Here is a 21,143-nt window from a genome sequence, read left to right on the forward strand (position 1 = left end):
CTGCCTAGTGCTTTTGCTCAGTTATTGTGGGGAGGGTTGGACTGACATTTTATACATATTATTTTCATTCTACTGACACAAGTTTAGGGCCATCTTTGCATGGAACCTGCATGAAACCACCAGGTAGTCTGGTTAATTATGGAAATTCAGCCGCCTGTAGGGTGGTACATTATTATTACTGTGGTGGGCGTGTACGAACACTTCGCTGCTAGCTAGAATGACAAATAACGTTTATGGCTACAGTAAGCTAAAAAATTTTTCTTCGTCTGACTGACTGTCGCTTGGTAGCATAAACTCTAATGAGGTTTAGAGGAAAATAAACCGTTTTGAGACTCTTTTACAGACTCAGCCCTGCATTCTAGCAAGCTAGTTAATCCTTAAATTACCAAAAGCTTTGGCATACTGGACTGAGACTAACGGGCAACAGCGGTGATTCAGCGTGCTAGCTAGTGAGAAAAATCTTGAGAGCCTCCACATCCAGCCTAACATCCATTGATGTTAGCGTATGAGTATCGCTTTCGCATTTCGCCAGCGTTGTTAATCGCCGCGTTTCTATCTACCAAGATGTACGGGATGTCGGGATGACAGGAAGATGGCAAACGGCGTTGGAAGTGAGTAACGTCAGAAAATAGCAAATGTCATGACATGCTACCCGTTAGCGGTGTGCGTGTCGTACTTGAATCTTATCGCCTCTAACTTCTCTTCGCTCCCTGCGTGGCAGCAGCCCGCACGGATTATTGGTTGTCATCACGAGTTGACGGCTCTATTTACACTAGCGGTGGTTACTGTTTGCTACCAACTATATAAAAGACACTCTTTGTGTGAACAGTTACATGCCTAAAGTGCCGGTACTTGTGGTTAGCTCGGTCAATAATGGCAAAAAAGAAAAGAAAAAAAAAAAAAGAGCCAGGCCGGAGAACTACAGCTGAACACAGTCTCTATTAAAAAAAATATACTGCATAAAGTATGTATTATGCTTCGTCCACGTCTGCAGAACACAAGCTGCTCGTCATTGGACCAACAGAACCATGGTCAGTGAGGGAGAAGCTGTGTTTGGCCACATCTGTCATGAAGAGTGGAGACCAGAACTGGTAATGCATTGCCTCTTTCATCTGGTTTCTTTATTATGTGCACAGTAGTGTGTATAGTCATAGTCGTACGCAATCACATTAAATGTAGTTACACATTTATCCTTTCCCTTATGATTTGCTTTTAAGATGCTGTCAGTATGGGTGGTTCTGTTAGTATAACTGTGTATTTAAAAGGAGGGCTGCGGTGTTTTCCTTTTACAGTACACAGTGACATGTAAATAGGATGAATTAACCACGGTTAGCCATGTGGTTCTTAATCTGTGTTACACTGGCAAACTTTGCATGATGCAGCCCAGTGCACACTGGCTCTAATTTAGCATCATTTTTGCATGAATTAACAAATAAAAGACCAATTATAAATACCAAAAAAAAAAAAAGATTTAATAGATTTTTTTCCACAGATATAACTATAATAAAACAGGGCATAAATAGAGCATTGTTTAGGTCTTATAGTCTTAAGTGTATTTATCTCAGGCCATCTTCCACTTCTTTTCAGGGTATCGGTGAGTCGAGCCATCAAACCATTTGCAGAACCTGGGCGACCACCTGACTGGTTCTCTCAAAAGGTATGACCAAATTTGAGCTTACCTGTAGAGCCTCCATCATCCTATCATAGAGCAAAAGGCAGAGTACACCCTGGACAGGTTGCCAGACTACCATGGGGCTGATCTCCACTGTAGGTTTCACTCACTATATTTGAGCATGTCAGAGTTTTTCTTCATTCTCTTTTGGATCTTCACAGCACTGTGCCTCCAAATACTCAGAGCTCCTGGAAGCAACGGAGGCCCCAAAGTGAGCACATAAGCAACTTCAACTTCAAACATGCTTGTGTAGCTTTACACTGTTTGACACATGCATCAAGAGCATATGTAGCGCTAAGCTGATCCCTTTGTTACCCTCAGGCGGAAGCGTGGTGAGAAAGGTGAGGTGGTGGAGACAGTGGAGGATGTGATTGTTCGCAGACTGACGGCTGAGAGGATCGAGGAGCTTAAGAAGCTGATCAAAGAAACGCAGGAGAAGCACCGGTAACCAGCATGAGCACATTATTCATCAAAAAACAAACAAAAACAAAACAACAAATATCTCAAACTGCTGACATATTGCTGTTTTCTTAGGAAGCTGAAGAGAGAGGCTGAACTGATTCAAGCAGGACATCTGGATTCCAAACTGAAAGAGCTATGGGAGGAAATTCTGCAGTAAGAGGCAACAAATCTATCAGCCCTGTTTTTACAATCACGCATGTCTGTTTCTTATGTAAGCTTTAAACATTAGACACTGTAATAATAAGGAAAAAAACATTTTGTGTATCTGTTAGGAAGAAGAAAGTGGAGGAGGAGGAAGCAGAGTTGAAAAGAAAAAACACAGACGCTGCTTATCAAGGTATCTCCTTCAATTTTAGGGGACACAGCCACAATGAATTATGTCTCAGTAATTACACTGATGTGCCACATACAGGGTAAAAACAATTGGGATTAAGTAAAATTGTTCAGTTGCTTTATATATAAGTTTTTAACCCTCAAGTGAAAGTCTAGCATTTCTTTTTATTTTACTAGGAAAATGGGAAAGAGGTGCAGTTTGTACAGAGTTTCCACAATTCTAACAACCTTGAAAGTCAGTATTTGGTGTGACCACCTTTATTTTTTAAGTAGTCTTCAGGAATAGTTCTCTGGGCTTCTTGAAGGACATTCAAAGCTCTTCTTTGGATGTTGGCTGCCTTTTGTTCCGTTCTCTGTCAAGATGATCACACACTGCTTCAATAATGTTGAGGTCCGAGCTCTGGGGAGGCGAAACTGATAGTTTTCCATTGTGTGTTTTTCTATCCAAGTATTCTTTTACTTATTGCATTGGGAGTGTGTTTGGGATCATGTCATGCTTAAAAATGAAACCATTGTCAATCAGATGCTTTCCAGATTGTATTACATGGTGGATCAAAATCCGACTCCAGGTGATCACCTGTCCAAGGGGTTTTTGACACTTAAGTTGAACTAATTGGACAACCACTGTAGAGGGCAAAATGCTGAAAAGAAATTTGATCTTCAGCTTTGCTTTTGTATGACTCATAAGAAAATGCTCCGTATATTGCCCGTCCCTCTTTCAGCCAGACAGGTGGCAAAGAACACACCCAAGCGGATGCCCAGTGTCACCATGCATTCCTCAGGCTGTAGCTCCCCAAGCCAGGAGTTCTCCCCAGGTGACCCACTCGAGTGCTTGACACTGGATCTTACATCTACAAAAAACGTAAGTGTCTAAAGAGTCAGTTATTTATGATAATGCCTCACTTTTCAGTAATCTTGCCTCCTTTTCAGACATTGAAAAGTGTTTGTTGGTATTTAATAATGGTGAAATGATTCTGTAAATCCATCGTTTCAGTTGATACCTTGTTTTTGTTTTTTTTTTGTTTTTTTTGAAGGGGGTAATGGATAAAAAAAATAAAAAAAACAATGGGTAAACTGGTAAATTATTTTTACCCCAGGCATTATCACTTGATCACAATTGGGTCATAGACTAAAAATAAAGTTTATTATTTTGATATGTTTCCAAGTCACTCTTCACATAAAGGATCTTTAAACATTGCAGCTTTCGCCAGGCTTTACAGCTTTAAGCCAAGAACTAACAACTCCACATGGTTGTTGCCAGCTCCTTCTTAATCACTAATGCCATAGACAGATTATTATAAGCATGGGAATACAAGCTAGCTTCCATAGCATGTATGACCTTACATTTGCTATTTCAGCGTGTTAGATTATTGCTATCCTGTTCTATACATCTCATTTACAGCACAGTATATGCATTTTAAGGAGTCAAACACACATGCTTGCTTTTAAATAAAACCACAGTGAAAAAAGTACTGCCTAAAACACTGACTTTCTTCTGGTGTTCTTTGGAGAAAAGTCACTGATGAAGTTGTTAGCTTCCAGACAGTTCAGATTCAATAGCCTTGAGTGACAGGCTATTTAGTTGTTTTTGCATTTTGCCTGATTAGTTTGGAACATCCTGAACATTGCAGAAGTACCAGTCCCCGTGGCAGTCACAGACAGAAAGTCTGAAATACACATCAAAGGTTGAATGTAATCCACACTTTTGCCTTCAGAGGAAATGTCAGAGGGCATCAGCTTCCATTTGTTCATTGGCTATTACTGCTAGCACTGTTGCACCATCACTCGTTCCAAAGCCCTGTTATGAATCTGAGCTAGCAGCAGTAAGCTGTAAGTGATTCACATCAATGTGGCAGCCAGAGACAATAGAAAGTGACTACAGGCGAAATATTTGTTGGCTATGTGAAGTGTGGGGGTCCCGAGATGAATGTTCTCAAATTCCAGGTGAGCAACTGAAGCGGCTGCTTATGAGGGCACAAGATAATGTTGACTGACATGACCTGGTAGTAAATAGATTAGAACAGTGGTTCCCAAAGTGTGGGCCAAAGGTACTGGAGGGGGGTCTGCAGGGTATGCATAATTACATATTTATATAAATGTGTTTATTTATATAAAAAGCTAATTAAAACAGGTAGCAGGAGGTGGTTCATTTGTGATATTAGTCATTACTCTGACCTAAATTTATTGCTCTTGTATTGAAGTTTGTGTCCCAGTGGCAAGTGGGTCACATATTGGCAATAGCACTTTACATATGACTGGGTAGTATTAGCAATTTATAGCCAACAGCCTGTGTTATTATTATTATTTCAATCAAATTCTCAAGGAAAGGCATCACTTTCTCTTGTATTTTGATGAGAGTGAAGTCAGGCTTCTAGCCAGGAAAATTTCACAGACTGGGGGGAGGGGGGGCCCATGGGATTTTCTGGTTTTTAAGTGGGCTGCAGCACTCTTGACTTTGGGAACCACTGGATTAGAGGGTAACCTTGGCAACTCAAAGTTTCAGCTCCCTCCACAGATTTTCTATAGGACTGAGGTCTGGAGACTGGCTAGGGCACTCTATGACCTTAATGTGCTTCTTATTTAGCCACTCCTTTGTTGCCTTGATAGTATGTTTTGGGTCACTGAAAGATGCATCCATGAACTATCTTCAGTGGCTTCTGTGAATCATTTAAATGTTCAGTAGCAATCTTAAGACCTGTATATGTTCCTTCTTGAACAGGGGGACCTTGTGGGTCCTGCAAGATTTCAGTCCATTACAGCGTAGTGTGTTATGAATGGTGTGCTTGGTGCCTGTGGTCCCAACTGCCTTCAGATCATTAACGAGCTCCTCTCGTGTAGTTGTGGGCTATTCCACCACCTTTCTTATGATCATCCTCACCCCATGAGGCAAATAATTGCACCAAACAGTTGTCACCTCTTCACCAAGCTTTTTGCTGATGGTCTTGTAGCCCATTCTAGCCTTGTTATACTTATTTCACTCAATGAAATGCAAATCAATTTATAACTTTTATGTAATGTGGTTTTTTTTTCTGGATTTTTGGTTGGTATTCTGTCTCTGTCAATTAACCATAAAAATGGAGAGACTGTTCATTTCTTTGTAAGTGAGCAATCTTACAAATTCAGCAGGCGATCAGTAATTATTCCCCTCACTGTACACCTGTAAAGGCATTCTTAATAAAACTTCACATTTCCCTCTGTCTATCTCTAGGCTTCAGGAACAACCAGGTTAATGACATTTGCTGAGCCTGCTGGAAATGATGACATCAGCCATGGGTCCCTGCTAGAGGACCCCACCCAAAAGAAGTTACTGTGTCAGAAAGCCACACCACCACCTTCTCCCCTCCTGTCAGAATTACTGAAGAAAGGCAGTATACTGGCCACAAATTCCAGACTGGTGTGTTGAAGGGTTTTAATAAGACTGCAGGGCAGTCTACCTTTATATGATCATTTGAAGAGTTACTCTGCTTTAGTCATCCATTCTGTTTGGTCTCCTTATGGTTCTTTGTTATCCTTTAGATTTGTATTCTGTTTCAAGTCACACGCTGTACATATCCAATTCACTTCACATATCCTGGACTGTGATGTGTGAAGAAAAAGTCATCTTCCCTAACGTATCAATACCAGAATTTTTTTACTCTCTAAAAATTTTAATGGCATTAGCCTTAAAAATCCAGTATTGATCAGAGTCCACTGATGGGATAAAAACACGAGCTATGCTGCTGTGGTTGTCAGTAAGTAAGATTTATTATTTAATAGTGATACTTCATTTTTATACTTCATTGATGTGGATGCATCTTTATCTCAGATTGCAGACGGTGACGTGTCTGCTGGTAATATGACAGGAGCACATGACTTGCAGCTAGCTCCACCTTGTCAGCCTCTCTCTCAGGCAGCAGGTACAGATGCTGTGTTTGATCACTGTTAATAACCGTTAAAAGTGTCTAAGCATTGTATGTTTTGTTATAATGCTAAATTGTAAGTTTTTGATAAACAGAAATGCCTCACAAAGCAACAGATTACCGCACCAGTGAAAATAGTATTTATTAGAGTCCCACGGGTTTTCTTATCATATGTGTATGAACATGCTCTGTAATTGTTAGTTTTAATCTTGAAATCTGATTGCATGTGTGCTGTCTAGTGGCGCTATTGTCAGAAATGCTTGTTAATACACTGGCCACCCGATAACCTGAGCTGCTTTGCCAGAGCTCTGCACTTTGTGTGCTGATGTGTGCGTGAATACTTTCGTGACAGGTGCCCCGATGTTGTCCCGTCTCCTGGAGGCAGGCCCTACCCAGTTTTCTCCTCCATTAGGTTTTATGGTTAGTGCAGACTCCGCCTCCAGCATTCCTCTCTCTGCTGCCACTCCTGTTCCTGTTGACTCTAACGTCTCAGCAAGTACAGGTCTGTCCACTTTCTGATCAAACACCCTAACATTCTTAATGTCACATGCCTTGCATTGTGGTTATATTATTATCCAGGGACTATTACTGTACGCACCAAACATATTACCAAAATTACCAAAGATACCAAGCAAGAGTTAAGCTTCACGGTGTTGAAACATTAAGCAAATAAATAAGAGTTACAGTTATAGTTGAGAATCAATTGTTGTATTCATGCAGAGGTGGATGTGATGGTGCCATCTGTGCCCCCTGGATGCCAGCCTATCTCCTCTACAGTAGAAGATAAGGTGTCAGAGCTCAGTGAGGATGATGTGACTGTGTCCTACATGGGAGATGAGCTGGACCTGAAGACAGTGGGGGACATCATCGCCATCATTGAAGAGAAGGTTCTAAAAGTCAAAAAACTTGCTGTTTAGTTTCACAACACTGAGATCAGCTATGAATAAATTGAATAAAGAATTTATGATAGGTGTTTGGTTTTTTACAATGTGGATATTTGTTAATGCACCAAGAGCTGTATTTATATATATATTTTAAGTACAATCATGTTTTTTTCCAGGCTGATGAAGCTGCTGATGCTTTGGATGCAGCTGCAGTTGAGGCTGCTCTGTCCCTTTGTGAGGAAAATGGCCATGCTCTGTCTGCTGCCTGGGATGCTGGGCCTTTCCAGCCCCATGAGCCACACAATCCCACAGTGCGCACAGGGACTGTACAGTCTTCATCACTTCACTGTAGCCTGGAGGAGAGGACAGAATCTTCACTCTCTTCTCTGTGCAATAGTCAAGATAATCATCTTGTAGGATTTCCTATGGGACTGAGGAGCCTCCCTCCCTCTTCCTCATCTGGATGCGACTCAAAGATTTTGGAGCACTACCGCAGTGGAATGCCTCCACAGTCTGAGGCAGTGAAAGAAATGAGAGAGGTGGTGCACCCGAAAAACCAAATCTCATCCATGAAATGTGAACATGAAAAATGGGCACAGCAAATAACTGAAAAAATCCATGGAGGTATGAATATTTATGCATAAGTATTCATACTGACTGGCTACATAGCACGCAGTTTGCATCAGATTATGCATTTTGCATACCTTCTTATTATTCATCTTTACTGTCTTGGCAGACTCAGTATTAGAAGAATGCCCACTGACAGAAAGGCATCCTAAGGTATAGCACCCAGTGAGGAAAAAGCAAACACTATGCTTATAACTGCTGCACTAAAATGCAGAGTGTGCTCCACAGTGTCTCTGCGCTTTTAGTTTTGTTTAAATCTGCCTGTGCCTTTCTACATTTTTGCAGGAGATGAAGATGGAGGATGGAATAACTGTTGGGGGAGGAGAGAAGGCCTCGGGGACTAATCTGAACAACAAAGTTAATGGGCCAGAGGTGTGTGGAGAAGAAGTGGGTGATGGGGTGGAAGAATTCCTATCGGAACCAGACGGCGAAACAGAGCTAGAACCCGCAGCTAGTGAGAGTGAGGATGGATACAGCCTCCATACAGCTTCCTCTTCTCTGCAGCTCCACACAACTGCAGACTCCATTCCCAGCAGCCCCGCTTCATCGCAGTTGTGAGTGAAACACATTCACACTCTAGATGATGCTGCTGCTGATGTTGTAAGATTACTGAATTTGCAGCAGCAGATTGGTTTCTGCTTGCATTCATACTACTTCCCTGTTTTTTTTTTTGTTTTTTTTTAATCATTGATGTCCAGCTCCGTGTGCAGTGAGGATCTGGAAGCTCTACAGGCGCACAAAATTTGGAAGAAAGCCATTATGCTTGTGTGGCGTGCAGCAGCCAATCACAGGTCAGAATTTGATTCATAACCTTAAAACTAAATGTGCAGCCTCTGGTATATTTGTGTAACATGTCATGTGAACCTGTTGTAGGTATGCAAATGTCTTCCTTCAGCCAGTAACAGAAGAAATTGCACCTGGATACCACAGTATTGTGCACAGGTAAGTAAAGAATCTCTTTGTGTCATTAACTTTACAAGAACTTTACAAGAAAAACATCTTAGACTGAACTTTGCCGCCTCTTGTTCTCCGCTTCTACAGGCCCATGGACCTGGCCACTATAAAGAAGAACATCGAGAACGGTCTGATCCGGACCACCGCCGAGTTCCAGAGGGACATCATGTTGATGTTTCAGAATGCAGTCATGTACAACAGCCTGGACCACGACGTGTACCACATGGCTCTGGAGATGCAGCGTGACGTCTTGGAGCAGATCCAACAGTTTCTAGCTACCCAGCTCATCATGGAGACATCAGAATCTGGTATCAGCGCCAAGAGCCTGAGGGGTCGTGAGAACACGCGCAAACAGGACTCTACTGACAAGGTGCTTCACTAGAGTTTTGACAAAAGCAGAGTACAGAAGAAGAAAAAAGGGTGAGACAACAAAGGTAGAAGAAAGTGACGCCAAACTGTCTGATGGCCATTTTCCAAAGCATGACATATGATCTTAGGTCGATTCTTCTCACACAGCTATTAGCTTCATATGCTATGAAAACCAACTTTTTATTGCTCGAAGACTTTATATATTTACAGTTTAGCCAAAGCATATGGACCGCTGGATAATAGTCCTGAAAAATTAAAGCTACTGTCCAGTCAGCTTTAGTTTTATCTTTAGTTTTTCCATGATTAAAGGGCTGAGTAAAGGACTGCAAATGTGGATGTTGGAAATATGTATTTTGATAAAGAAACAAACATTTTAAAAACACTTACATTACAGAGCACAGCACAAAAAATAGATTTACTTTTTTAACAGTCGCTTTCACAACCTTGCACCAAAACTATTTGGTGAAATAAAAGATTTTTCCTCCCATTCAGCCAGTGTGGCAGAATTTTTTTTTTCCCCTTTTCCTAAATATTCTGATAACACATAACCCATTTGAAAATAGGCAGGTTTCAAGAGTTAAATACTGATATTTCATAGCATACTAATGTTAATGGAAACCTTTAAATGAGTGGAAGGTAGGGGGATGACTGTAAAACTTCATGCAATGCCTTGAAAAATGGTTGACAGCAATATACTGTATATTTGTAGCATACATTATATAAAGTTCTGAGCTAAACATGCTCGCATCTTCCTTAACAATGTAATGCAATGGCAGGGCGGCAACAAAAAAACGAGAAATGTAATACTAGTGTAATAACAATTAGTGTGTTTTGAAAGCTTTTTAATTTTCCTCTAGCCAAATGTACTGTGTTGTCTCTCTCTTTGCATTATTTTGCTTCTGTTTGAGACTTTCAGTGCGCTGCTGAGTTGCAGCTCTGATCTGTCATTTTCCTCTTACAGGACACTGTCTCCATGTCCTCTCCTGCCTTCCTCCTTTCTCTTTTTGTAAGTACGCGCTTTACTACCTTTAACACTTTACCCTTTTTCTTGTCTTTTTTTCTGGATGCAAACCGCAGTTAGATATATCAAAACAAAGGAAAATGTTTTATTAAAACATTTCAGTGGCACGCTTAAAGTTCAGATGTGTTGGGTTTTTTTTTTTTTTCTACACTTCCACTCTAGGATGGAGGCACCAGAGGGCGCCGTAGTGCCATAGAAGCTGACCTCAAGATGAAGAAATGAAAATAAAAGTATGAAGATCTTGTCCAGTGGTGTCCCTGCGATGAAGTGAAAAGACTGATCTTATTGTCTCTCAGTTGCACAGATTCTGGCTCTGCGTATGGTGCAGTGTAACCTTTACTTGCACTCTAGATTAAAAGGATAGACTGCAAATGGAGATGCTAATTTCTTCTGAGACTGCCATACAGACATGGATTACATAAGGTATAATCCCAGATTACAGTGGGCACATTCTGAAAGACTAGGTCAGACCTTTCATAGATGTAACTGCAGATCACTCAGACATAACCTGCCCTGAAGTTCTTGAGGATGTAGAAATTATATATATAAAAAAAAATACTCCTGACTAACAGTTGGGCTGAAATTGAGTTTACTGGGGTCGAAGTTGATCCCCAGATTAGTGCCAGAGGGTGAAAAGGCTGACCAGAGGGACACATACTGATTTCAAACAGAAACGTTTTCACTGCAGGTGAAAAACAAATTTTAAAAGATCTAATTTTAAGACTTTCATATCCTTTTTTTTTCCAGTATAACTGTAACGATTGTGTTGAATTTATTTTATCTACGAGACACTTCTGTGAAACAGTACCTATATGCATATTCTAATACATACTCAGTGCTTTTGATTAAGTGTTACATTTTGAAAGTGTTTTGTTTACTTTAAAATCTGTAAAGAAAAAAAAAAGTTCAAACTGTTACGTTATACTTGAATTTGCACAAAATGTTCCCACTGTGCCACCCCAAAACATCACAGCAGTCACTGTTAGAGCCAATCAAAAACTCCCATGCAAAATATGTGTGCAGAAATCAGTGAGAATGGTTGGCTTTTTCTGTTTTTGTCAGTAAGAAATTCCCCCTTTTTTTTTGTCGTGAGACTGACTTTTCATGCATCGTAATTGAGTTTGGAAGCTTGCAGTTTTTTTTTCCAGGATGGGGAATCCACAGAGCCCTGTGCGCACACTGAAGGAGACGCAGCATCTTTCACAGTGTTCCCATCAATGATTAAGATTTTGCTTTTCTTGAATCATGTTCAGTATTAATGACCCAATGAATAAAACTTATAACTTTTACTGAGCCAGACCCAAGATATTTCCAGGTTTACCAGCTCACGATGCCACTTTGTCCTCTTCCCTGTTAAATATGCAAAAGCAAACAACTTTTTGTGGAATTCAAAGTACAAAGATGGTCTCAGTTTGTATGTTTGGTCTGCTAAAGAAGCGGGTTATCTGAGATAAATGTTTACAGTGCTTTGAAAACAAATTCAGGCCCCATCACTTTTCCACACTTCCATTCCATTTTTAATTTTCAAGAGATAAAAAAAAAAAAGAAATCCCATCAATCAACAATAAATTTCTCATGATGAAGCAAAAACATGCCTTTAGATTTTTTTCCCCAAATTTGTTTAAAAATCAAAATCTTTTATTTACAGAAGCATTTAGATGTTTCGTGTGTTCTGTGGATGTTTTTTTTTTTTGGTAGTTTTAAAAGCTTTTTATCTGTTTGGCTAAGTCTCGGCAGATTTTGCACACCTGGATAAAGGCATTTAATTCAGTTTTTCCAGGCAAATCCTTTCAGGCTTTATCAGATTGGAGCACTGCCATCTCCAGTTCACTCCACTGATGTTATGGGCTTCATGTCTGGGTTTTTGCTCAGCTACTCAGTGGACTGAAGCCACTCTGGCTTTCCCTATCTGTGAAGATTACATCTGAAACTGCACAGTGTGACTGTTGGATACTTGGTCACAACCTGGATGAAGGCCCTTCTTACTTGGCTACTCAGTTTGGCTGTGTGGCCAGCTCTAGGAAGAGTCTTAAGAGTTTCCAAAATTCTTCTATTTCACAAGCCACAGCTTGAGAAACGGTTCAATACGCTTGTCATCGTTTAAGCCTCGCCACAATTTAATCTCGACGGAATTCTTTGCATCCGCTGGCTCGGTTTTAATCCTGACATGCAGTGAACTGCGGGGCCTCATGCTGTATACACTTGTGTGGAAGAGTTACTGAGTGAAGACTGATGGAGAAAAATATAGCAATTGAAAGTTAAATTGCGATGTAAGAATTTGAAAAAGTGAAGACTTTCTAAATCCAGTTTGAATAATTTTTAAATACAAAACCCAAATCTGCACTCCTGTTGTCCACTTGTATGAAAGATGTGACTGTTAGTTGTGTTGTTGGCCTCTTTACAGATGCTAGTCCTCTATATCTTTAATTTGCTGGTTTATGAGGTGACCAAACACGTGATGCATTCAGTCATTCCAGCATGAAAAAGAAATGAGACAGACAAAGTAGATTTTGTGATTATTCTTTAATTTTGTGGTATTTTTGGCTTAACTTTGCAGTTCTAACTCAAGAGTACGTCCACACTGATTAATACCAAAACCCGACTCGTGCGTATCACAGTAAATATAATGTACTTTACATGTTCGTGACTTCCAGTGTGGATCTGAATATTCTCAGTCAGTTGATATTAATAGTTTCAGCGGTCATGAAGATTTGTTAGCCAAAAAAAAAAAAATGTGTAACTAAAAAAATAACACTCTCACAAAGCTGCATGCAACAGTAACAAAATGGAGTAAAGATGAACTTAAAGGTGCTTGAGGTGAACCTGAATATTTCACAAGTATGACAACAACTAAGGCAGTTTGGCAGTCTTAGTGCACAGCAACAAGTATTAATGTGTGTACAGGGTTCACATGATCTAAGGTTACTTTAAAGAAAAGAAAAAAAAAAAAGATGATGACGACATGGCAAGTGAAAGTCCCAATTCTGCTTTCTATCTATGTGGAGATTATACCCAAAAGGTAAGTGTGCAAAACAAGTCTTGGTACAAGGAGTTTAACAGTCTCCTTTATTTACAAACTGAGATGGGGAGGCAGGGGTGCATCGGAGGAATACAACAGCTTGCACAAAGAACAGTTTTATAATTAATATGACAACTTCTGTCCTTGAGAAATCCCCAGAATCAGTAATGAATGAAAACACCCCAATCAGACCAGGCTGTCTAGCCTGTCTAGTCTCTAAGCATCAATTATACTTTTTAAGTTTTTCAAAACATCATCTGCATTTATTTATTTATTATTATTATTACAAAAGCAGAAGAAATTACGGGTAGACGATTTATAAAATATCTACATATTTGGGATGAAAATTTTTTTCTGGAAACGACAGCTTGCAGTTAGGGGGGGGGGGGGGGGGGGGGGGGGGGGAGTATTGCAAGCCATTTAAATCCCATGAAACTATACAAACTGCTTATAGTGGTGATTCCCATTTATAGCAGGAAGCACTGAACTGCCCCTCCTAAATGACCAACACAACAAAATAAGCACCTATGCAAGCACTAATGCAGCGAGCTCGAAGCTCTGCTGCAGGAAGCAGCTCCGTTTTTGGCAGCACAAACAGAAAACTGCATGTTCTGTAAAACTTTACTGTGCCTCCTGTTGCTTGAGGTCCAACTGAGTGATTTGTCTATGTTTTAAATCATAAATAAAAAGGTGCTCTGTCATTTCACAGCTCTCAGATTTGTCCAAAGACTACAGTATACTGTACTTCATTTCTAAGAGGAAAAAGAAAAGGATGAGCCAAGGTGCTCAAGTAACATTCACTCTATCGTCTACTAAATAAATACACCTAAAATTTGAGCAAGGACACAGAAACATCCAAAATAAATACAACTACAAACCCCAACCAGATAAAACATGTATGTGTGAACATACAACTGCCTTTGTAACCCCAAAGGGAGCCCCCTTATGTCATGCCATTTCTATAAGAAAGTTTAAAGGCTCTGAGACATCACACACGCCGCCACAGTGACTCTGCACCTGTCGCCGCTGCCACCACAGCTAGGGCCGGCAGCTAACATGCAATTTCATTTTCTACCATCGAACGAGGAGAGAAGGCACATCGTTTCCAGCGGCATAAGCTCCCACTGGCTGTGCTGTGCCCAAAGAGATTTCTTCACAAAGTGGCCAGATTGGATCAATTACACAATTAGGTAAAATACATTATTGTAAAGTCTGTAAAGAAACACTTTCTCCTCTCAAACAGTCCTCATTTTACTCTCTGACGCCCAACCAATCGATGCAGTTTCTCACAGTTTTCCAGCCTCATTGTCTCCGCCTTCTGCTTTAACCGTTCGTCTCGGTACAGCTGTCCGAGGTTTGCCAAGTCTGATTCTGCAAAGGAAACGTCAGAAATTAACATGTATAAAAGCTAGTGCATAAAAACATTTATGGTCTGTGTAGTTTATTTTCCCCTTAGTCTCCATTACAGTTGTAAGAAATTTTTATAACTCCTGTAGTTAAATTGTTTCATGTCTTTCAGTTATGGATGTTTAGGGGTGTGGCTGCTTAGTGAGGAGTGCAGACACACGCAGCTACATCTGCCCAATAAGAATCCCCTCAGCCAATCTAATTCACTGAACTGGACCCCTTGACCGTGATTTTGGTGTCGGCACTTTTTGGAACATTTTCATGGAGCCGTCTGATAAATAACATGAACTGAGTGTGGTTATTTGCACCAGCAAACTGTCCCAATACGTCTGCTCTCAGCTTTTGTTTTGATTTGTTCTGTGAGTGAAATTCTAGTTTCATTTCATTTTTTGTCAGCACTAATTAGCTGTCTAAGCGTCTCTGTGAGGCATCCAGACGGTCTACGGATGCACCTTGCTGACCAAGCTCGTTAGCGCTGGTTGTGTCCATCTTTTGTGCACAGCATGCAAGTCTGACAGAGACTCCAGGAATTACGTGCTCTCCGCAGCTGTTGAGTCATCAGATGTGAAAATTCAGTCCTATTGTTTAAATCTGACAAAGAATAAATATGTGCATTTTCCAGGGTTTCATCATTTATAATACAATTTAAACTGAATGCAGTGTGGTCTGTCACTATGTATAATGTTAAGGATGTTACTCCAAAAAAAAAAAAAAAAATCAAGATGTGAACGTAACAAATTAAGAGCCTTCCACATGATATTACTGAAATGATTAATATATTTGGGCTGGCAAGAAATTATTAAACCCAAACTGATGCGGTGAGTCGCTTCCTTGGAAGACATATCCCGAGGTAGTGGAAAATTACTGGCCTTCATAAAAGAAAACAAATAAGGAGATTGCGGAAACTATTAAAATGGAGTTAAGAACTGTCCAACACATTATTAAAACCTGGAAGGATAACCCATCATCTTTAAGAATGAAATGTGGTCAGAAAAAACAAACAAACCTTAAATGGCCGTGCTCAGAGATCACTTAAATATTTGGGGAAATCAAACTCACGGCCGTGTTTAGTCATGAAAATACGAGCATGTCCACCTGCACAATGTGAAGAGGGATTCAAATGAAACAGCTGTGTAGCCTTAAGAAAACCACTTATCAGTGAAGTGAAACTGAGAAAAAAAAAGCCTTCAATTTACTAGCATAAAGACTGGAGTTTGGAGCATTGAAAAAAGGTCAAGTGGTCTGATGAGTCTGGATTTTAAGCCTGTGAGGGCGGTGTTATGATCTGGGTCTGCTTCACTTGGTCAGAGTCAACAACGCTGTGTGCCCAGAAAATGAGGTCAGCTGACTACCTGAATATACTGAGTGATCAGCTTTTTTTTCCCTTTTCAATCTATGGATTTTTTTCTTCCCTGATGGCATGAACGTTCCAAGAATAAAATGCCAGGATTGACTGGACTCAAATTTTGAAAGCGTGGCTGAGAATCTTTGGTATGTGCTGGAGAAGACTTCACACAGACAGATGACTCTGCATGGATGGAAATAAATGTTGTGACATTACATAAGCTTATCGAATTGATGCCACAGCCAATGTGTGCCATCATCAAAGCTAAAGGCAGTCCAGTGAATTAGTAGAGTGTGTGATTTTTTTTTTTTTTGTTTGTTTTGGTGTATACTCCCCATCCAATCCAAATAAACTGCTCGCTTACTTTGCTGTTTTTCTTTCCAGCAGCTGCTTTGCAGGTGCTCGATGTAGTCGTTCTCGATGGTTTTCTCTAGCTCCTCCAGTGCAGCTCCACGGTATTCCTTCTCAAAACTCTTGTCGACATAGTATGGAACACCCATGTGCTGCGTCTCCCTGGACACCACAAGCCCCATGGCTCTGAAACCAAAACATCATTTAGATTAATTCTGTGTTTCTATGGCATAAACCATGTTAGAACTCTAGGATTTGCTAAGAAAAACAAACAAACAAACAAACAAACAAACAAAATCACAGTAGTGAGGCCCATATACTGTATTACGGACTCACGGCTTATAGAAGAGACTGTAGGGCGGGTTAGTGGCCATCATCTGAGTAAACACTGATATGAGGATTAGCACCAACACGGGGAGAAGCTGCAGAAGAGCTGTGAAGGTGTTCTGTGGGAAGATAAAAATCAGCACAGATTACAAAGCATGCAGTACTCTATGTAGGCTGCACTGATTACACTGCACTCATCCCAGCGCGGTGTTTCCGTGCGTTTGGAATACAACATAAATGAGCAGAAACAGTCGCTTAAGGGCTGCAGTCATGTTAAAAATGAATCCCAGAGCCTCTCTGTGGTTTTCCACGTATTCATAATCAAAGAATTAAAGAAGAACAACATAATATTGAGGATGTTTAATAGGGATTTTTCCTCATGTTTCAGTGAGTCACTGACCTGACTCTGGTTGTCCTCCACCACCTCCTCACGCCTTTCATGAGTACGTCGACGACGAGGCTGATAGAACTGCGAGTAGGAGGCTCCCTGGTTGGTGTACACGTGGATATTTCCTGTAGAGAGACACAGTGCTATGGAATCTACACTTCCACATCAAAAAAGCATTTAATATTCCTAATCTATAACAAACACTGCCAAGATTAACACTAAATATTACTGCTGCTGCTCACTGTGTTTTCATTTGTTGAAAACTCTGTTGGAAATATTCAAATTCATTACAAATTACCCACCAAAAGCCACCTGGAACAGTGACCTTTCCATTAACCTCTCTCATCATACCTGTGGGAAACCTTCCTCCGAAGAACATGTTGAAGAGCTCCTCGGGGGAAATGTCGGCCTCGAAGTCTCTGTGGAAGCTGCGGTAGTGGCCGTGCCGACTGTGGGTGGGTTGCTGGGGTGCATTCATAGCTGCAGACTGATCTCCATATTGATCATACTGCTGCCTCTTCTCTGGATTGCTCAGCACTGCATATGCATTACCTATTGCTGTGGGGACAGAACGGAAACATTTGGCATAAATGCAGTTCAAAGGAAAATATAAGCAACAGTGGTGAGAATAGATTGGCACTGGGATCAAATGAACAGTTCTGGTTTGCAAAGTACTTATGGCCATACAGACTGCTATAATTGGATTGCTTTGATAGTGATAAAAACCTGTGCTGAATCTCAGGCAAATAGTTACAAGAGGCAGATTTTTCTGTGATTTCTAAACAGATCTGACTGAACTTTAACATTCGCAGTGTGTCTTGTGTCTCTCCCTCTGCACCTCACAGTCATAAATGAATACAAACGGCCTAGCAAAACATTTCTGACACTTAATTAAAAACTGCTAACCCTGTTTGCGAAAGCTTAAAGCTGGAGAGTGAGGCTGCAGCTCTTGGATGGACCACAACCTCTGACTTTGGCGAAACTTCATAACTTTGCGCAGTCAGTAGATGGTTTAGATACAATGAAATGGGCAGTAAAAGCTAATATTGCTATTTCAGCACCAAAGCTCGTACCTTTGAAAGCATCTGTGGCTCCTGGAGCAAAGTTCTTGTCCGGGTGAAACTTCAGAGCCAACTTCCTGTAGGCCTTCTTCAAATCTTCATCGCTGGCACTTTTGTGCACACCAAGAATCTCATAAAAATCCTTACAATTCTTTATCCTGCAAAGGAAAAAACCACAATGGATATCAAATCAGAACATTGACCTCAAGGCTAATAGATGCAGTCTTATTCAAACTCAAACAAGAGAGCTTCTTCTGGCCTCTTTTTCCCAGTACTATATTTTTGTTCCACTTCAAGTAAAGTATATTAGTCAAAGCAGGTGACAGCAGTGAACATACTGACATTTTTTGCTGGTAGAGCATTGTATTGGTAGGATGAACACCAATCAGTGGCACATGAATAAGCACTGATGAGGAGCAGCCTATGAGAAAGAGCTCTCTTATCAGGAATCTCTATAGATTTTGGGAGGAAAATACACAGAACCTCTCTGCAAGGGACAAGATGTTTGCTGCTGGATATGTTCTGGTTTTGGATCGAATAATCACGTTTGAAAATGCTTTACCTGCCTGCAGGTAACAGTCTGAGTGGAAAGCTAAGGGATTGTATTTGCCACAAATGCAACAATTTATGTAAATTCAACTATGTTTGTAAATAAGACCACTGGAGGATAGCTGAAATAAAGAAAAAAGTAGAAAAGAGTAAAGAGTCACCTGAGAACACCTTGGCGTTGTTCCTCGGTGTAGCTCTTCTTTTCGTCACCACTTGCATTATTTGTTTCACTGGTTCCAATGTCCTCATCTCGCCATCCTGTTGGTGGGGGCACGTGGTTTGTTTCTGGAGCTGCACTGCCTCCATTCCTCAGTATGGCATCGATCAGCACTACAAAACAGCAGCAATAGGTTGTGGTTAACTGACAATCCAGATCCAGTACATACAGGGAATGAACAAGACAGAAAAATTATGGTTAGTGGACAAAAAAACTTTGATTTCATTTAATGGTGGGTGCTCCTCTCTAAGACTGAAAGGACGGAATACCATCCTACCTGTCTTAGTTGATGTTTTAATAATTAAGGTGCTGTCAATTGAATCCCTTCCAAATCTGCCACAGGTGTTTAACTGGAAGGCCACAGTATTTCATTCACAGCACTGAGTTATTCCTACTGCTCTCTAACATCTACTTATGCCTTTGACCTCGTTTGATCGTGTTTTCTTTCACCTGTATGTGAACAGGGTGACAGTAACTGTGCATAGTGCTGTAAGATGGGCCGTCATGCATGTTATGTTCAATGAGCTCAAAGCAATCTATCATAGCTTAATCATCCCAGTGACAACGGCAAATTACACCAGCTTACAAATATTTTTACACAGCGCACAGTTTGAAGCCCCAAATCGACACATATAAACATACAAATGATTTCAAAGCCAGACGGTATTTTTTAAAATCCTAATCTGAAAATAGCGGTTCTGTGCACCCACCCTGAAATTGATCATATATTCAGTGCAGATTATTGGTTGGAACAAGTTAACTAGTGGATCGACGTTAGCAAATAACCTGGCCGTCACTGCAGAATGTGCGTCAGCTAATTTTACCTCTGGCCCGGGTGCTGGGATAAATATTCTGCGCCTCATATAGCAGCTGCAACGCCCGATCTTTCCGTCCTGACCGTAAACACAGCTTGGCCTTCTCTATCAGCCGGTCTGCTTCTTCTTTGTCCATTTCAGCGGTATGGAGTTATTTAGCGGAACCAGTCGCTGTCTGCTGAGGTCTGTCCCTGTACAGTGAGGGTCTATATCATATGGCAAGCGGAGCCGCTTCAGCTAATGTTAGATAGCCGACTAGCTTTGGTTACAGACAGCAGCTGCGTAACGTTAGCAAGGCGCAACCCCGCAGTCACTCAAAGTCCTTCGCTCTATCCGACTAGGAGACGCTGGCGGTGGTTGTGGAGCTGCAAATGGGCCTGCAGCTGCGCCATTATTTAAGCTGAGAGTCTTAAAATGGGCTGTTTGTCTGTTTTAGTAGCATTTAAAGGGCCACCTTGTTAAATTAAAGAGAACTCTCTGTGTCCAGTGATGGACAAGCGATGGGGGTAAGACCACGATGGCGTCATATCCGGTACAATAAGCATTAAAAATTGTAAATAAATTACTATATATATCTATATCTATATCTCTCTCTCTCTCTCTCTCTCTCTCTCTCTCTCTCTATATATATATATATATATATATATATATATATATATATATATATATATATATATATATATATATATATATATATATATATATATATATATTTATTGCTTTCCCTGTGTGGTGTAGGCGTATCATCCCGAAACCCAGATTTGTTTATTTTTATGATAATATGTGTCGTGGACAGGAACATTTATTTTTTAATTTTCTGTCCCGTGTAATGGGCATCAGGTTTTGCTTGATCTCAGAATGATGTGAGGTAATGTAATGATGTTGTTTTCACTTTTCTGTGGATTTCTGGTTAAACAAAAAATTCATGGACATTTAAACAGATGAAGGAAACACATCTGAACACTAAAACATCGTTTTAACAAATAACCTCACAGTCGAGCTTTTTGATGAGTATTCTCTGCCTCTCTCAGCCCTCCTGAAGTACGGACATAGGTTGAAAACGGGAGTCAAGTCCTGCTGTCCGCTACAAAGGACACTGAATAAAGGTTTTGTTTTGAAAAGGCTGAAATTAATGTACGTTTCTGGAATTCCAATAAACTTAAGTTGAGTATCTCATATTGAAGAAACACGTTATTTTTTTTTAGTAATAGAAACATATCCGCTAGAAAACAAAAACAAAACAAACAAAAACAAACAAAAAAACACACACAAAAATGGCCCTGAGCTTTTTTCTTTCATTTTTCATTTTAGACTCTAAGTAGCATATTGCTGGCTTTGGATGCAATAGCAGAAATGATCAGTCATGCAAGTTATAGTTAAATGAAATCTAAAAGAGCCTAGTGAAAAGAAAAACAAAACAACCAAGCTGTCAGTTTCTTGATA

At 40.4% G+C, this 21,143-nt stretch overlaps 2 protein-coding genes across 6 annotated transcripts; one reads left to right on the top strand and one right to left on the bottom strand.

The window, feature by feature from the left end:
- Positions 1-123: 123 nt before the first annotated feature.
- On the top strand, positions 124-11,722 carry brd8a (bromodomain containing 8a). Of its 5 annotated transcripts, none has more exons than XM_030747181.1 (20): positions 125-611; positions 995-1,091; positions 1,588-1,657; positions 1,834-1,883; positions 1,994-2,116; positions 2,207-2,287; positions 2,407-2,471; positions 3,190-3,329; positions 5,676-5,861; positions 6,273-6,363; positions 6,719-6,868; positions 7,087-7,253; positions 7,427-7,874; positions 7,987-8,030; positions 8,163-8,431; positions 8,576-8,668; positions 8,751-8,819; positions 8,919-9,201; positions 10,162-10,206; positions 10,384-11,721. In XM_030747181.1, the coding sequence occupies exons 1-20, from the start codon at positions 593-595 to the stop codon at positions 10,441-10,443; spliced, it is 2,550 nt and encodes an 849-aa protein (XP_030603041.1). In that variant the 5' UTR covers positions 125-592; the 3' UTR covers positions 10,444-11,721. The 5 variants fall into 5 exon arrangements, 4 of the variants coding, with proteins under 4 accessions (XP_030603042.1, XP_030603041.1, XP_030603043.1 ...); XR_004021050.1 differs by having other exon boundaries at positions 126-611; positions 8,919-9,251; positions 10,384-10,460; XM_030747182.1 differs by lacking the exon at positions 10,162-10,206 and having other exon boundaries at positions 124-611; positions 10,384-11,722.
- A 1,935-nt stretch (positions 11,723-13,657) lies between these two features.
- dnajc18 (DnaJ (Hsp40) homolog, subfamily C, member 18) lies at positions 13,658-20,198 on the bottom strand. The gene is made up of 8 exons (XM_030746095.1): positions 19,710-20,198; positions 18,830-18,998; positions 18,132-18,277; positions 17,410-17,616; positions 17,071-17,183; positions 16,680-16,789; positions 16,357-16,529; positions 13,658-14,611 (listed from the first exon to the last, which is right to left on the bottom strand). Exons 1-8 carry the CDS (start codon positions 19,834-19,836, stop codon positions 14,487-14,489), a joined length of 1,170 nt encoding a protein of 389 aa, XP_030601955.1. The 5' UTR covers positions 19,837-20,198; the 3' UTR covers positions 13,658-14,486.
- Between the last annotated feature and the right edge of the window lie 945 nt (positions 20,199-21,143).

The sequence above is a fragment of the Archocentrus centrarchus genome, chromosome 14 (assembly GCF_007364275.1).
Source record: "Archocentrus centrarchus isolate MPI-CPG fArcCen1 chromosome 14, fArcCen1, whole genome shotgun sequence".
Lineage (NCBI taxonomy): Eukaryota > Metazoa > Chordata > Actinopteri > Cichliformes > Cichlidae > Archocentrus > Archocentrus centrarchus.

Coding starts and splice junctions, on each gene's coding strand:
- brd8a (XM_030747181.1), top strand. Junction 2,288..2,406: donor CTATGGGAGGAAATTCTGCA/GTAAGAGGCAAC, acceptor TGTATCTGTTAG/GAAGAAGAAAGTGGAGGAGG. Junction 5,862..6,272: donor TGGCCACAAATTCCAGACTG/GTGTGTTGAAGG, acceptor TCTTTATCTCAG/ATTGCAGACGGTGACGTGTC.
- dnajc18 (XM_030746095.1), bottom strand. CDS start 19,836: ATGGACAAAGAAGAAGCAGACCGGCTGATAGAGAAGGCCAAGCTGTGT. Junction 18,999..19,709: donor TCCCAGCACCCGGGCCAGAG/GTAAAATTAGCT, acceptor GCTGTTTTGTAG/TGCTGATCGATGCCATACTG. Junction 17,184..17,409: donor CGGAGGAAGGTTTCCCACAG/GTATGATGAGAG, acceptor GTCTCTCTACAG/GAAATATCCACGTGTACACC.